This window comes from Seriola dumerili, unplaced genomic scaffold (genome assembly GCF_002260705.1).
Source record: "Seriola dumerili isolate Sdu_G_001 unplaced genomic scaffold, Sdu_1.0 BDQW01000068.1, whole genome shotgun sequence".
Lineage (NCBI taxonomy): Eukaryota > Metazoa > Chordata > Actinopteri > Carangiformes > Carangidae > Seriola > Seriola dumerili.
Window position 1 is genome coordinate 6,562,034 of NW_019174323.1, and position 17,209 is coordinate 6,579,242.

At 43.3% G+C, this 17,209-nt stretch overlaps 1 protein-coding gene across 2 annotated transcripts in view; it reads right to left on the reverse strand.

Annotated features, from left to right (window-relative positions):
• The window catches only part of LOC111220165 (receptor-type tyrosine-protein phosphatase epsilon-like), a 54,698-nt gene that overhangs the window by 12,849 nt on the left and 24,640 nt on the right, over window positions 1–17,209 (reverse strand). The window contains exons 2-5 of one of the 2 annotated variants that reach the window (XM_022743158.1): window positions 15,358–15,623; window positions 2,023–2,100; window positions 1,316–1,412; window positions 713–786 (exon numbers count right to left, since the gene is read on the reverse strand). In XM_022743158.1, coding sequence (XP_022598879.1) covers window positions 713–786; window positions 1,316–1,412; window positions 2,023–2,095 — 244 coding nt within the window. In that variant the 5' untranslated portion in view covers window positions 2,096–2,100; window positions 15,358–15,623. Of the gene's footprint in view, window positions 1–712; window positions 787–979; window positions 1,110–1,315; window positions 1,413–2,022; window positions 2,101–15,357; window positions 15,624–17,209 lie in introns of those variants that run through there. The other variant, XM_022743159.1, reaches the window with a different exon arrangement.

The following is a 17,209-nucleotide window of genomic DNA, read 5'->3' on the forward strand; positions in this document are numbered from 1 at the left end:
CTTATCATTTATAATTTATTTATAAGATCTTGTGGCAAGAAATCTTTTAGATTTAGCTGAAAAATCTACATCCTGAACTGATTTAAAATTGAATCTTAATATAAACTGTAATGCTTCCCCAGTCTGGTGAAAAACAAATATAAAAATACTGTTATATGAAAATGTGTCATATTGACCACAACAATCAGCAGCTCAGCCAACACCTTGAAAATCATACACTGTTTGTTGCAGGTACCTGTGGATGTGCTGCGTTTTGTTTCTAGTTATATTTCCTATATTAAACAACCTGCTCTGTACATTTCTTTGTAATGTCAGATAAAAAAATACTTCTTAAGAACATACACACGTCCCCAAGACGTGTTGTTTCCTGTAAAGTCCAACAAGCTGCCACCACGCTTCAAATACATCAGTGACAACAGTGTCAAAAAGCTATGAAAGTTCGGTGATGATAACACACGGGTTTGTTTTTCACTTCAACCACAGGAAGTCTGTGGTTGTACATGACAATGATGGGACAACATGCAACTTAGAGTTTCAAATATAAAGCTGATGCCTCTTGTTCACCTCCCACAGTCTGAAACCTCCTTCTTTTCCTTTGACTCATGTCTCTGTACCTCTCTATTACCATCAGACTATGTCTCTTGACTGCCAGCCTGCTGCTCTCACAATCAACAATCTGTCTCTAATAATGTTCAGTTTACAACAACGTTACCTTGTTCCTCCAGGATGCCATTTGGTATCTTCTTGTCAACTGTTGTGACAACTGGTTTTTTCTGGTTTTTTAACCTGCCAGGAAAAGATACAATAAAATTTAGAAGAAGAAAAAAACCCAAAAAACAATGGCACCAAATGTAAGATCACAAGATTAGTTTTCAGATTAGTCCTGGTAAAATAACATGTTTTCAGTGCAGCAACACAAATCATCACAATATCTGTCAAATGATCTAAGTAGCCATGAACAAAAGTCTATCCATCCCACCATCTGAAGCTTGAGAAGCTACTCTTTCTCATTAGCTGATGTCTTGGAAAGACAGCACTCTAGTCCAAATGTGGGTCAGAATTTCTTCTTCTCTCTCCTCTGCTGTGTGTCTGCGTCCACTGTCACAGCCTGTTCTCTTCTCACTAAGTGTGAAAGGGAGTCAGCTAGCAGTACTTCCTGACAGGGCTCCGCCTCAATGACTAAAGGAGGAAGTGTTTGTCACCCTGAGCTCTGCCTCCGAATCTGGCTCACAGCCATTCAGTGAGGGTGGGGGGTGGGTGCGTCTTTGCTGGGTGGGAATTTTTTTTTTTTTTTTTTTTTTTTTTTTTTTTTTACCTGAGGAAGTACCAGGCTAGCAGTGCAAAGATGAGCAGCAGCAGGGACAGGACCAGCACGGTGGGGAGGATGTGTTGGCTGGAGGATGTAACGTCTTCTGCGGAAAAAAGGAGAGGCAGAGCCAGGGGGTCAGGGAGCAACGTCAACAAAGAAGCAGGAAGGGGGTGGGGGGGCATATGTTTGTGTGTACAAATGCTTGGCTGCATTCATAGGTTTGAACCATGTGCTTATTGCATGAAGTGATAAAACTAAATCAATACTTGGCACAGCAACACACCTTCCGTGTTCTCCTCTGGCCACAGGACTGATTTAATAACTGGCTTCGGTTGTATTTTGTCTACAGAGATAAGTATCAGCCCATTTTGTCCTGTCGGCATGTCTAACAGAAAATGAGAGGGTCTAAGAATGGAGACTCAGCCAAGAGTCACAGCCACACAGCCAGCTATTAGCTGTGTTTATAAAGACAGACAATAAGCCGTAAATTACTGTCCAGGGCTGCAGAAGTTCATTGTGATCCGGTAATAACAAGGCTGTAGAAAAAGCTATTATCAAGCAGATGCATGCGCGGCAGAACATACAGAATAATCATATCTTAGGGAAAAGTGATGACTGCAGTGGGTAGCGATGGTATTTTGTTGCCGTCGCAAATTGTTCAGTGTGATTCAGTCTCACATGTCGAGGTGCATTGCCCTCGTTATTGTTCTTACCTTGTGTATGGTTGCCATTGCCGGTGGAATTGGATGTCGTTGTGGTTGCCACAAAGAACAGAAGCAGGACCATTGTGACTGCAGAAAAACAAAACGAAGACGGATATTAAATTTAGTGCCAGACATGTCTGCAAAGTCAAGATTCATGAGAACATGGCCGCTGGATAATATCACCATTCAAGGGAATAGAAAAACTATTGACAGATCTAAGGCATATTACTTTATTCATGACTGCTGCTCGCAGGAATGTGCTCATCGGTGCAAAGTTCACGGAGACACAATGGAACAACACACTCATATCCTGGTCATTCTTTAGTCCTGTCATAAAGCCCATGGTGTAATGCCCGACGTGTCCACACGGAGGCACAATGCTCCAATCTTTGAAAAACAAGTCAACTTCCTCATCAAACCCATTGAGAAAAAAATTGCAAAGAGGCCAGGGGGGGGGGGGGGGGGGGGGAGAAATACACGTTCAAATTTCTAATCAAAATTTGTATCTAAAGAAAAAGGGTGACATGTGAGGTTTGAGCGACGGTTATGTGTGTCCAGAAACAACAACCCCAACTGAATGTCCTAAAAAGCCTTATAAAGCATATGCTCATGCTTTAATCTTCGTTTTATCAGATTGAGGAAAGACAACTCGAGTAAATGCCACTTAGAGCTGACAACAGCTGTTTTCCTTCTGCTGTTTCCGTGGCAATGCCATAGTGAAATGTGTGATATCCAGGATATAGCATGTGTAGGGTCTTAGCGTGCTATATGTTAGAAAGCACGCATGCATACGTCATGCATGCCAAACTAAAGGCCTGGATGTCAGCTGACATTGATCTACAAATGAGTGCTTAAGCCACGCTGAACTGGATGTATCAGATCAGGGAGAGTTCACATCTAAAATCAGCAAGGGGCTTAACACCTACACCCTGATGCCATCTCCCCCACTCCTCTTTGATAACATCACCCCAACGCAAACACTCGTTCACATGCCAAAGGCGCACGCACACGCACGTCAACACCCACAGCACTATGAGCTCTGCCCAGAGCCCCCTAGACACAACGACGTCCAGGAGTCTCAGCTGATTGCCTCTGATCATCCCCTCATTTTCTCCTTGTAGAGGAATGCAGAGGAGGGAGTATCACCGATCAATTCTTGCGCTTGAGCATTCAGAACGGGTCTCACATCACTTTGATTCAAGCATCTCTATTCTATTTCAAGCTACTGGTAAGATTCGAAAACCAATAAGCCTTGGGATGTTTGCAGTTTTAAAGGTCTTTTTTTTTTTTTTTCTTCCTTTTTCTCACCAAAAGCTCTCTAAAAAGTTGGAATCTCAGCAAAGCGCATCTGAACAGAGCTGCTCTCACCCCATAATGAAGCAGAGCAGAGCGTGCTTTGTCTCCCCAAGGCTGCAGGTGTGTGTGTGGGTATGTGTGTGTGTGTGTGTGTGTGTGTGTGTGTGTGTGTGGTGCTTTGCAGCTGCAGTGAAAAGAAAGCCTAGGCCAAGTGCATAGTCAATGAAGACACTGTGTGTTGAAGCCTCCACGCTGTGCCGCAGTGTCCTGTAATGTGTCCAGGCAGGACACCGGAGGAATGTGGAGGCAGCAGAGCAGAGACACTGACTGCAGCAGGGAGGAGAGAGCGAGCAGAAGGTCCAGGTCAATAATATTTCCTGGAGCGATTAATAAACCCTGACATGTCAAGCCACCGCTCCGTGGGGAAGACTGATGAGAGAATTCTAATGAGAGTAGAGAGGAGAGGAAGAAGAACGCCCCCCCCTCCCTTCTTTCTCCAGTTCTCCTCCCTCTTTATTCCCCCTCTTTAAGGCTCCCTCTGCAAATGTCACAGGCTTGGGTGAGGGGGAGGATATTGAGCTGAGTTAGTAGAGTACAGTGTGTATGAATCCTTAGAGTAGGACTGTGTGTACAAGACTTGAGGTTTTTTGTGATGTGGAAATACACTCATGGTGCCATTTGGGACTTTCCGCTGCACAAGCTGCATTGAATTTTATGTATGCTTTGTTTGTTTATGTGTGTGTGTGTGTGTGTGTGTGTGTGTGTGTGTGTGCGCCCGCGCAGTGGCATAACAGGGACACCCAGCAGAGCGCTCACAGCTAGCCCTACGGCTGTACCTTGTGGTAAAGTGTTGCTGCTTCTTGTAAATGCCTCCCAGTTCCTGGCTCCCCATCACCACTGGAGATGTCACCCTGTCATGATTTGGCCCCCGCCCCCTGCTCAACTGCTCCTGGGGGACCACAGCCTGTTCATCCCCTAACTCTCCAGCTTTTCCCATCTTGTCACGGCTGTGCTCTCCAGCCTGACCCCTTCAGCATCTCGGAGGAGTTCACCAACTTCCCTTCTTCTGTCTCTATGTGGAAATGTCCCTCGTACAACTATAAATAACACTTCTCCCTATTCCTCCGGGTATCTAATCGCCTTCTCGCTATTTCTCCTCACTCGGCATAAACCGGCCCAGGCCACAAGTCTCAAATTAGACTATTAGCGTTAGTCATCATTTAGCTAGGGTCAGACTCTGAGCAAACATCATCACATTGTGTGCGCTCTCATCTGTCTATTGTTCTTCCTCCGTTTAGCACGCCGCAGATAGTCACCAACCATCAGCCATAATGAAAATAGGTCATGGGAGATGTCAGCTCGGGGGAAGTTCCGCGGCGTCCTTATTTTCCGATAGGAGACATTTGCAAGTAGCCTCGGAGAAGGGTATTGTACTGGCCAGCCAGTTATTTCAGTGGTATGTATGTCCTGGGTTACACAGGCATAGTTAATTAATGGTCTCATTGTGGGTCAGTATCCTGGACCAAAGCTCTAACACTACAAATACTGTAGGGAATGAGAATCACTCTCAACTTGAAGCGCTGCAGACTGAGTAGACAGGATCACCATATAATACACAACACTCACATGCCCTTATGTACATTGAATCAGTTATTGGTCGGTTATTGATCATTCTGTGAAGCAACCCCCTCAGTGCGATTCAAACGCAAGAGCCAAATCAAGTGGATATGTACAGTGTTTTTAGTCCTGCAGCAGAGAGACTAACAAAACAGGAAGATTTGAACAAAAGAGGCTGTAACTTTGAATGATTCAGACTTGATTTGTGTAACTCTGACTGCTGAGGCCTCATTTTAGCTTCGGCCGAACATGTGCATCTTTGTACTGAACAATGACGGAGGATCTTGTCACCCGATCTTTTACACTGGAGTTGCATTAGGAAAGATTCTCTCCACAGCCGTATGGGCAGGAGGAAATTATTACAGCAACCAATAACGATTTTCTAAAATTCCTAATTAGATAGCCGGTAGTGGAGAGATGATATGGAAATAATTGGTAACAGAGGGACGGGGAATGAAATAACAAAAAGGTCCCTGGCTGGATGTTGGGGGCCACGATTGGCAGCGGAGCCACAACACCTACGCCACCAGGACAAATCATTTATTGTATATATGAGCATGTGATTATTGTTTTAAGGTAGACTTGAAAAAATCTGACCCTATCCTAGACTGTACTGAAATTAACTTTTTCTGCTACAGTTTACATATCTGATCAACAAAATCACAAGTCCCGTGCTTTCTTTTAAGACAATGTCAGCAGCAACCAAAAGAGAGAAATGTATATTTTATCTTTTTTTTTTTGCTTTCATGAATGTTCCCTGTCTTTGCATTAGCCAGTTAGAAAGCCGTTAGCTCTGCATCTGTGTAGATGGAAAACTTGTTTTTATACAGCTGATCAAGTGTGTTTCATTAGTGCACTCGCACAAAGTGAAAGTTTACCGTATGCATACACACTAAGAGCCAGATGACCGCCTTCCACACAAAACACCAAGAGCCACAGACCTTGAACATCTCACGTTAGATTTCCTGCTAACGTCCACAGCAACTTAAACCTTAAACATCAATCTGATTATTTAATATGTCATTCTGCATCCATTTGTAATAACATTATGAAACTGTTTTCAGCCACATCAGCCTGTTTCTGCCTACATACAGCTCTGTAAGTGACAACACTGTTATGTGTTCACAGAGACCCTCCAGCACCTGGTGTGCACTGTGTGACTCACAGATCTGTCTCCACTGATTACAACCTGCCACCTCTGAAAACCCGCGTACCTCACAGCAGGTAAACAAAAACGTGGGCACGTACATGCACGGATACGGTCATGTCACAATACACAGACAGGCAACAGAAAAAGACAATCAGGCCGCTGCGAGCCTCTTCGCTTCTTCATCCTCGCTCCAAAGATGAAAAAATATCAGTGTGGGAATTGTGACTCATGGTGAGCCGTGTCGTTTGTATTCCCAAACCAAGACGCTGATCATTTTTTTCCCCTGACAGTGTTTTGTTTTGGAGAATGAGCTATCCCTCTCTGTGGATTTGTGTTTTCCTTGTGGTGTGCTTCCCTGCTCTGTCATTCTTTTAGCCTGGGTTAAAAAAAAAACAAAAAAAAAAAAAACCCTGAGGTGACATAATGATACCCCTGCAGTTCTCCACTATTGTCTCACTAATTAGCCCCAGACACCCAACCCTCAGAAAGGACAAGCTTGTTACAAATAGAAGATAAGATAGAGAAATTGGCTGTCTTTGCCTCTGACAGGAAACGCGGTGTTCCTTGGCATCATGTCTTCCCATAGACAGAGCACTGTCAGTTCCACTGAACATGGTTTCTCTGGGCACAGAGTCTCTCTGTCTCTTCAAATACATCAGCTGGGGAATTTGGAAAATGGGTAGTGGGTGTAGGGGCGATGTGACAGGGTGAGCGGGCAGTAGGTACATTGTGTCCTCTGAGCAAAAAGCTGCCAGACTGTTTATCCTTTAGGCCGCAACGTTTTATTTATTTATTTATGTTTTTATAAACTGAAACCTGCAAGATGGTTTATTAGAAGAAAAAAAAAAAACCAAAAGCCTAAAGCCGTCTATGCATTTCCTCACTGCTGTGTTTCAAACATGTTTTTGTCCCTGCCTAAAACTGATCAACCTAAGCAAGTGTTTATAATTCATAATCAGATACAGATTGCATTATATGCTTTTAATTAGGCAGTATAAAACTGATATTTTAGAGGGTAAGTTTATTGCTTTCTTGCAAGGAATTAGATAAAAAGCTCAATACCACTCTTATGTCTGTGAGATAAATGAAGCTACAGCCAGGAGACAGTTAGCTTCATCAGGTTCAATACACTCTACATTTCTCTCTTCTTCTCTTACATCTCTCAATTTAAAAACGTGATGAAGCAACTGCGCTAACTGCTTTCTTGTGGTGCTACCACAGAATGACCTGTGAGTAAAATAAAGAAGCTTTATTTATAGAGCGATGCTATGAGACAGCTGATCTGTGCGATATCAAGTCATGTGTTGGTTGCAGGCTGCACTGTGTTTGTTTTTGTAACTATGCTAACCATCTTCTTTTTTTTTTTCTTCTTCTTCTTCTTCATCCCAACTTAACTGAAATGCAACACAAAGTCACATGAGTGCTCTTATGTTTTTATGTGTTTGGGTATATAATGTGAAGAACGTCATAAGACCCTCTAAAAGAAAACAATAATCGCAGGGTCAAGTTCTATGTCAGTCAGTTCTGAGCAGAACTCTGCAGGATGTTGAACAAGTTCACGCTTTCTATTTGAGTAGGTCGTCCTCGTGTCACCGCATCTCTGTCTCTGCCTCTGCCTCTGCCTTTGGGGAACTGCAGTGTGTAAACCTGGGTCGGGTTAGCTATTTAAAGGACAGCGCACTACATTCACAGCCTTGACTGTGGAGACGAAGCTGGGGTGTCCATCTGCTCACACAGATGTGCGACCGCTTCCTATGCAGTGTAACCTAGTTGGACAAGGTGTTCAGTGTTGCCCTCTCTAAATGTACCCCCTCCATTCCTGCTGATTCGGTTCCGCAGATAACATCTATAAATCTACATTCAGACTGTGTCACAGTGCACTCCATTGCACATATTTTCAGTATTTCAAATGAAACCCCAGGAGCCAGTTTTCTAAAGATTTTAAAGATTACACTGTGGAAAATGCAGATTTTTTATTTTGCGTTTATACCGCTGTTCCTCATGATGTGTTCCCATGGTAACATTGCCATTAACGTGGCACCTGTAGGATGTTGAACAAGTCGCCTTAATTAAAAAAAAGAAAAGAAAAAAAAAGAAAAACCCAGGACAGACACACTGAAAACCTGATATCAATCCAACCTTTTGTCTGACTTAATAGCTCCTGACAGTTGGGTAAAAAGCATGGGGTGAAAAGTGTTTGGGAATCATGTTAAACACAACTAGAGATATTAAAAAAAACACTAACTGAAGAACCAATTAAACAAGTAAATCGGCACATGGAAGTGTACATAATACTTCAATGTACTGTATATGCTTGACAACTGGATTAAGTTAAATTAAACTAGGAAAGCTTTACGTGCCGAAATGCAAGTTTGTATTATGTAATTTATTTACATCAGGAGATCTGCTGTTTAGTATGAATGTGTAAGTCAGTTTAGTTTAGGTAGTGATAATTAAAAAGACAACCCTGCTAACTGTGGGAAGAAGCAAAACCTGTGGCCACGCTATAACGAATATGAAACCAAGTTGGTAACAAAACTATTTTGAGATGCAACTTTCTGAACCTGTTGTGTTATTGCAAAGGACAGAACTTCAAATAAATCATACGCTGCTTACATGTTTGTTACCAGGTGAGACCAGACACAAACCGTGTCTAGCTCCTCTGGAATTAGCATAACCGACTGTAATAGTGTTAACGTTGGTTTTTATTGTGATTTAACGTCTGTAGTTCTTACTGCCAACAGGCATCTGAAATTCCTGATATCTCCGACTGGGCATTACGAGTCGGAGGCTGACGTGAAAGGCAATAGGCTGTTTTCCTGTTAAACAGCTGATGCAACATGTGGGCGTGCAGGCTCTGAAGCTGTTGGTACCTTTAAAAAAGGAGCAGGTCTGAGTGAATATAACTATTGTAATGAGTAACATAACTAACCTGCTCTGCCAAGGACCACCTGTACAATCTACATCTACAAAATGCCACTTCACTGGTTTCAGTCATGTCAGCAGAGAATGAGTCTGTTCATGCTGAATCGCTGTGGCAGTCTGAACTTGGAATTTCAGAATCTTTTCATTGGAGAATAATAAAGAGTGCTATTATCATCATTATTATTATCATTATTATTATTACTAGAAGCATTTGTAGTAGTGTGGCACACTCTGCGGTATCTCGCACTAGTGCTGTCTATAGCAGCATTTTACAGTAACAACTCTACCTCTGCAGCACTACTTTCTTGCCACTTTGGGTTCCTCCCCTCCTGCGCTCCTAGCATTGTCATTAATCAATTCCTGCCTCCTTCCCAGGGCGCCGAGACACTGTGGCAGTGGTAATGACCTTGGAGACCCGCTGGCTCCGCTCTGCAGCGTCAGCCCTCCACCTCTATGGGAGCAAATGTATAGCATCTCCCACGGAGATCTCAGCTGAACGTGTGAGAAAATGCATATGTGCTTAGTGTATGTGTGCTGGTGTTTGGTTTGCATGCAGCGGAGAAACATTTACTCTATAAAAAAAACAAAAAACAAAGAGAAAACCACATTAGCCACTGCCAGGGGAGAAAAAAAAGAAAAGAAAAAAAGACTGAGGTTGGTTGCCAGGTTCAGGCCATAACATCCTGTTGACTGAGATATGGCGGCCACTGTGTCTGACCCTGAAAGCACTGCCATTAGTAGTAGTCCTCACTGGAAATAAGAGCTTTTAGCTGCTGCATATTAGTTAAAAATAACACGGTGCTAGATGAGAAGCGATTATTGATAATCCTCTTAAAAACATTCCAGCCATAACTGTAACATTTGAGAGCAGCACTCATTTAGCGTAGAACTTAATGTCTTTTATAGCATTTAGAAGCTACTGTCAGATTCTAGTGAAGCATGGAAACCAAGAGTGTAATTGGCAGTAAATATTTACTCTAGTCTGGTTTGCACGAGCAAACATCACATCTGATCTTACACTTGGTCGGCTTGTTTGAGTGTCATTTAGTCTGTGTGTTTGCACGGCTGTGTATCTGCAAGTGTGTCTCACACAGACACAGACACACACACACACACACTCACAGTTAATATTTTTCCAAGGAGCCAGTAGGTCTTTTAATCACTGCTGATCCACAGATTTACACGCCTGCACAGACACACTACATGCATACGTTTCTGCACCAAATCTGCTAACTATTGGCATGCAAAGCTACACTGCCTGGCGGTTTGGCATGGAAAACGCACACACGAGGACAAATGCATACCCACAAATCGACAAACGCTACAGCAAGGATCCATGGGAAATACATGTGCCAGGGCCTGTTTGAGGACCACCGTGCCAGAAATCATTCTGCTAGTGGTCCATCATCCACAACACGTGTGTGTGCGGGGGAGACAATCTCCCAGTGAGGGTCTGATCATGTCCTCCCAGCCCCTTACACCTCCCAACCTGACAGCGGTGAACACAGAGGCATCCATCTTTCTCCCACCCTGACACCTCTGGGATTTACCTTGTCCCCTCTTTCAATTATTCAGAGGCAGAGCAATTATGGCTTGGAATCGGAGCCGTCGATGGCCGGCGTAATGAGTGGCAGCTGGGCTGAAAGTGACGAAACCGGCGTTGTGACACTTCTCATTATCACCCAGCGCTCTGTGATTACGGGCACTCTGCGATGAACAGGTACCAGTGTGAGAGACATGTTGAGAGGAAGACAGAAGAAAGGATTGTCTATAAAACTGGGGACATGTCAGCATGGTGACATATGGGAAATATACCGCTCAACTTGTAGGGCCATTACAGGGAGGACAAAATAACATATGTTGGTAAACTAATGAGTTCTCTCGTGTATACAAGGTGAGCACCTGTAGGGGACCTTTTAGAGGTCTAAGTACATGTCTGACCTGCATTCTTTCCATTAAAAAGGACAACTCGGATGTTTGTCAACCTCAGGGTTTTCTCATGTTTTTGTCCATTATGACTATTAACTATAATTGTAGGTTTTTTTTTCCTCCAATCTCACACACTTCTTTTTGAGTCCAAAAACACAAACAAAACCTGTAACTGTTTGCAAAACTTGGTAAAATGAGTAATTAGCCACAACTGAAGTCTCCCTTTAATGTATAGTGGCAGTCAATTAAAAAGCTGCACTGTTTGTACTGTCTTTTTTTCTGCTACTTGGGAGTTTACAAACCACCAGCCTCTTAAGCTCAGTAATTACATCTTGTTTGTTTACAAAAACTGAAATGTAAAAAACAATGTTTTGGTGCAGTCAAGGCTTTGTGAGATTTCACAGTCACTGGCTAGCTGCTAACCGCTTTCCCCTACTTCCAGTCTTTATGCTAAGCTAAGCTAATAGCTCACAAATACAAGAGTGGTATTGATCTTCTCATCTAACTTTTGGCAAGAAAGCAAATAAGTGTGCTTCCAACTATGGCTATGTAGGTCAGAATTTTTATCATCAACAATAGTCATAATGGACAAAAATATGAGAATGAGACCCGGATAGACAAATACCAAGTTTCCCTTTGAACTTCTCCGGTTTTTCTTACAATTTGTAACATATCTTTACTGTGGATATGTGTTTAGACTGTGTGGTTACTTTTTTAGTTTGTGTTAGTGCATTCACAACCAGGAATCAATGCGTTAGCACAAAGTGTTAGCAACCCTTTCTAATTAAAAGCTTCCGGTATTACCTAAATTCAGCTTACACATCAGAACAAAATCTGAAATAATAAATAAAACGATGACTGGTGCTCACATTATGGGTAAATCACCTCTTAAAGCTGACCATAAATTTGTCAGAGGTTCTCTTTTAGTTTTATGGTCAATAAAAGGGATTAAACAGATTAAAACGCAGTTCTGTGCAGAATCATAACAGCTGACTCAGAAGCCGTCTGGAGGCCTGATTTTAGAAAGCATTACAACCAACCACACTGTCTCCCCTGAGAGTGTATGGCTCATTTTTATGTCATGTCATTCAAGCGGAGAAATAACAGGCAATTGAGAAATCCTGTGGGACAAAGAAACCCACTTCACTCAAAGGAATGAGAATAAATTGCAGTGTCAGTGCCTGTAATGATGACAATCCACAAAGTTTTTCTACTGGCGTTAGATTTATTTAACATCAGTGCTGATGCAGGAACAGGAGCTAAACAGACCTGGCTGTCATAGAGTGGGGGGGCTTGCATAGAACCCCCCCCCCCTTTCAGACAAGGAGAAGGACAAAGATAACCGTACTCCTTTGGGGTCCTCACAGGACAGACAAGATCTATCCCCCAAAATATCCTTTCATTCCCTGAGTGAAGGATGGGGAAGAGAAGGAGGAGAGGGAGGGGGGCAGCGGTGGAGAAACAAGTGATAAGCACTGCTGCGGGAGAACAAAAAGCCACTTGACTCTGAGGGAGGAAAAGAGAAGGAAGAAGAGAGGAGAGGAGATGTGGGACCAGAAGGGATGAGCGAGCAGCCCACGCTGCCTCTGCTGCTATGCAGAGATAGAGCAGACCTGTCTGCGCGGTGCAGACACAGACTATAAAACCCTCCTGTCAGTCTTAAAATAAAGGGATACGAGGACTGTGTCTTCTGGCTCTTGAAATGTCCCCGGCTTGTCTGCATGGGAAGCAAGATTTTAACTGTCGCACAGCTCCGGTTGCCATAGCAAGTATGCACTATCACACTTCATTTTCCGCCATAACAGCCCCTTTATATTTCCTTATCACACACCTGGCAACAACAGGTTTGACAAACATGTAGAAAAACAAAAACAACTCCTATTTTCATGGCTTAGTCCAGATTCACAGAGGAGGGTGCAGTGACTGCTGATCTAAACAGCGGCCTGCCTTCTCAGAGAAACTGGAAGTGGAAGCACAGTAATTATGTTACCCAAACCCAAACCCCAACCTGACACATTTTCACAATCCTTTCGCAGGATCACGGCCCCTGCAGAGCACATTATGAGCAGCACTTTGTTGATTAAGCTTGTGTAACCTTGTTGTTTGCTCTCTCTGCCTGAATTCTATAGGAATATGAGTCATTCACTGGGGCCTTGGGCACCATAGTGAGCCTCATTGTCCTCTCTCCTAGGCAGTCTTATTACAAGAATGAGAAAGGACACATACCCACACACACACACACACACACAGACCATACGGAGAGCAAATGACGAGCTTAAGTTGAAGGCCTCTTGGAGAACTCGCTGCCCTCTTGGAAAAAGGAAGCACAACATCCAGTCTTCACACACTGCTGCGAGACAGGCCAGCATGCTGGGGGGAGGCCTGTCCCGTCCCTAATAGTTCTTGACAGAGGCATGGAGGCATGACAGGGCATCAGAAATCATGGACATACACAACAGGCAGTATGTCACATCACTAAACCTCAACAACAGACAAATGTGTTTGACCTGCAAGCGGCAGAGGTGACACAAGGGTCAAAATCTGAGCTCTAAACTCTAGAGCTGAATCTATAATACTTGACTGTTTTTTCCAGACACAGATTGGGGTCACTGAAAAAAAAGTTGTCAGTGTTTGAAAGTCATTTTCATATCTTACATAATCAAGTTTTTTTTTTTTTTCCAGTTTAGTGAACAAAATCTTGCCAACACTCCAAATGCAAGTGAAAACTAAATCCTGTGCGCAAATACATTTTGACCCAGGTCTGTTCTTCAGTGGTAAATAGAAATTTGAAGGGTGAAGAGCAACAGGGGACTGCAGCACGATGTAGAGTATAAATACAATGAGGGAGGGAGAAAATAAGGTTTGTAAGAAAAAAAAAAAAAAGAAAAAAAGAGAGAAAGGGCAAAACAACCTTCCAGCCAGAGAAGAAATGTCCTTGCTATTATGACAACATTTCAAAAGTGTCCTCTATCTGCCTCATTCAGCTAGAGCTCTACGAAAAGTTCGGATTCTCCACAGCTGACATTTGTGATGTGCAATCTGGGTCGCACTCCACACCAAGAAAAGCTACTGTACTCGCACATAGTTTCTTGCGTTGTGTAGGACTCCATGTGTGCATGCCTGTGTATGTGTGTGCGTGTGTGTGTGTGTGTGTGTGTTTTTGCAGTGTAAGCACATGCTGTCCTCCATCTGCTGTTAGATAGAGACTGTTTCCTTTCCTGTGCAGCCAGCCAACCAGCCAGCCTTCCTGTACTGCTTTGCTCCAGAGGGGAAATGGGAGCGAGACTGCCACACACACACAATCCTGACAAAAAGAAAACCCCTGGATAAGATACGTACACGTACACACACACATAAACACACACACACACACACAGCTGGGCAGACAGCGATTTAACCACACATTTCAACACAAACACACTCACAAATGATCTCCTCTGCTTTCTCTTTCCTTCCCGTCTTAGACTTTGGGCTTTGTTTTCCATTCCTCCATCTACTGTATGTTCCCTTTGTCCTTACTTTATCATGGCCACACACCTCCACAAATCATTAAACAGCTTGGTGGGGACTAAAATATTTGAATTGCACAACAATGCAGGGGATTGTTGAGCACAGGAGAAGTCAAAAGTATTTTTGCAGCTACAAAACTGCTAAAGGCGACATTCATTCAGTGAAATTCCTATTAGCCACCAAGCATAGGCTGTAATAACAGGATGATGTCTGCAATCACTTCCATCTGCTTTTGTTTTCCCACCCTACCTAATACAGTGACACCTGTAAGTCTGCTGTCTTCATTATTCTTGCCACTTAAGGTCAGAATATGCTGTTAAGCGCAAAAATCTGCCTCTGTAATGTCAACAAAGGTAGGAAGTGTGGCATCGAGGGAACGGCAAAGGCACTTTAGTCTCACGTTGAGGGTCAAAGTCTCAAGAGACAAAATATAAAAAGCCCTTTTACAGCGCAAGACAATAAAATGTAACCGTCTTATCAAAACGAGATCTGAATATCAGTGCAAACTACAAAGCAGAGTCCTAATCACAGCTACACTGCATGGCTTGTTTGAATTAGCTGCACCGTGCACGGTCAAGTTAATGGTGTTTTTACTACTGTACACTATATTGTGCAGTTTTCTGTTCTCACTACAGTTTCACACCACTGACACACTTCCTTTTTCTTGGGCCTTTTTTTTTTTTACCAGTTAACACAACACACTGGAGCCACAAAGCTCCAATTTGAGGAAGCGGCTGAATTGCCACAAAAAAATGTGCAGTGAACTTGTGATTAAACAAAATCAGCCCCGTGCAAGTGGAGGACAGCTGTGTCCAACTGAAAGCCCGAAAAAGATCACTAAGACTAATAATAAGTGTACTACACAGTGAATACATTCATGCAGTGTTATGTGTGCAGGCCACAGTGGGAAGAATTACCTGGATGAGTGTTGATTCAATGTATGCTGATTCTCAGATCCATAACAGCAGGTCACATGGTGCTGACCGGGTCCAGTGGTCACATTGTTGTTGTCGTCTTCAGTCAAGAGGTTGGACACACGGTGGAGGTGTTGAGCCCGGCGAGGAGAGCTGATCCCCGGATCAAGGCGGCGGTGAGTTATTGGCGTCGGTGCTTTTCCTCCAGCAGCTCAGCCTGAATTTCTGCAGAGTAGCGCTGCGAGTCTTAAAGGGATGCTGCTGGCCACCTTTAGTTAAACAGAGAGTGAGAAGGGCAGACGGCATGTTAGACAATTAATAAGATGGCAAAGACAAAGCAACACATGAGGAGGAGAAGCTGGAGGATGGGGAGGGTGTGATGCAGTTCCTGTTTTAAGCCAGAACAGTATGTAGCAAGAAGCAGAAGAGAGTGAAGTTTAGACAGAAGACAGCTTCCCCAAAGAGGGAGGCTGTGAAATACTAAGACCCTAGAGCATTGTGAAGCAGCATAAATATATATGTATATATATTTTTCCTCTATAAGTTGCCCTTCAAACACGATGATGCCATTTAGCTTTAAAGAAAATTCAGAAGAAAGTACGAACATTTTCTCCTCACTGGAGGAATGGTGGTAATGGTGGCTAAGAAGGTGCCCGAGGGTGATATGCAGATGGTCACAAAATGTAACCATGGTGAAGAAAAGACTTTTAAATTAGTCAGAGGAGTTCAATGAGTTCATTTTTTGCGGATAACATTTTATAAAGTGCCTGCAATGCAAATCAGTCTTCCAAATCCAGCAGACACTAACTCACAGTGCGTGTCCCTTCGCATCGAGGCTAACCTCATTTACGAACTAAAAAATTTAGTTTCCCCTGATTTCTGACTCTACTGATGGAATAAATATGCATATCGGCTCAGATTTGGAGCATAGTTTTACATAAAACCTCCTTTTGTCTCATTACCAACAGATTTATTTTAATCCCTGCAAAAGTAAATGTCTTTTTTTAAATCATTATATTACTATTTCGGTCTGTTTGTGTGAGAAAATACTGCTACACGTACTGTGCATAAACTGCAGCAGAGATTGCAGGTTGGTGCCATCTCATATATAATCCCTGCTATCACCCAGGGGAGGTCTGAAAGGAGGTTTATGAGGGGAGGAGTGGACTGTGAGAAAAAAAACAGGACAAGGAGCAGAATTTATCTACCTGGGAGCACTGAGCAGCCAAAGAATCTGGATGGAGAGTTTTCATATGGAAACCTTGTAAGTACGGTTTTACCTCCAGCTGAAGGATTCTGGATTAAAAACTTTCACAGGCAGATTAAATCCTTCAAAACGTGAAACCTCTTCCAGAACTAAAAGAAAAAAAAATTCACCAGACTCACAAGTCTCCTTGTCCCTGCTCTCGCAACTTTGACATTTTGGAGACGCAAGGTTTTCACCTGACAGCGGCAGGGAGCATACCGACTGGTTGCTATGGCGACGCTCTCGTCTAGCCGAGCAGAGGGAGGGACGTGGGGAAGGGAGGTGGTGGTTGTGGTTATGGTGGTGGTGGTGGAGGAGGGGCAGGGGGGGTCCTCTCTCCTCGTTTCTCCTGTTTCTAGTCTGTAGTGATAAATGAATGGACACATCTCCGCCCCTCTCCCACTGGAGCTCAATGAAAAACAGGCAGTCAACATTTGCTCGCTGACATCCTGGAAAATGAGGTGTCATGCTTGAGGATTTCCATGACAGCCAAATAATGGCTCAAGCTACAGAGTCAGAAGGCGGGATAGAGCAGAATGAAGATGGAGACTATATAAAAAATAAAAATAAATAATAAAAAATAAGATCCCTTTGTTATTCCTGTGAATA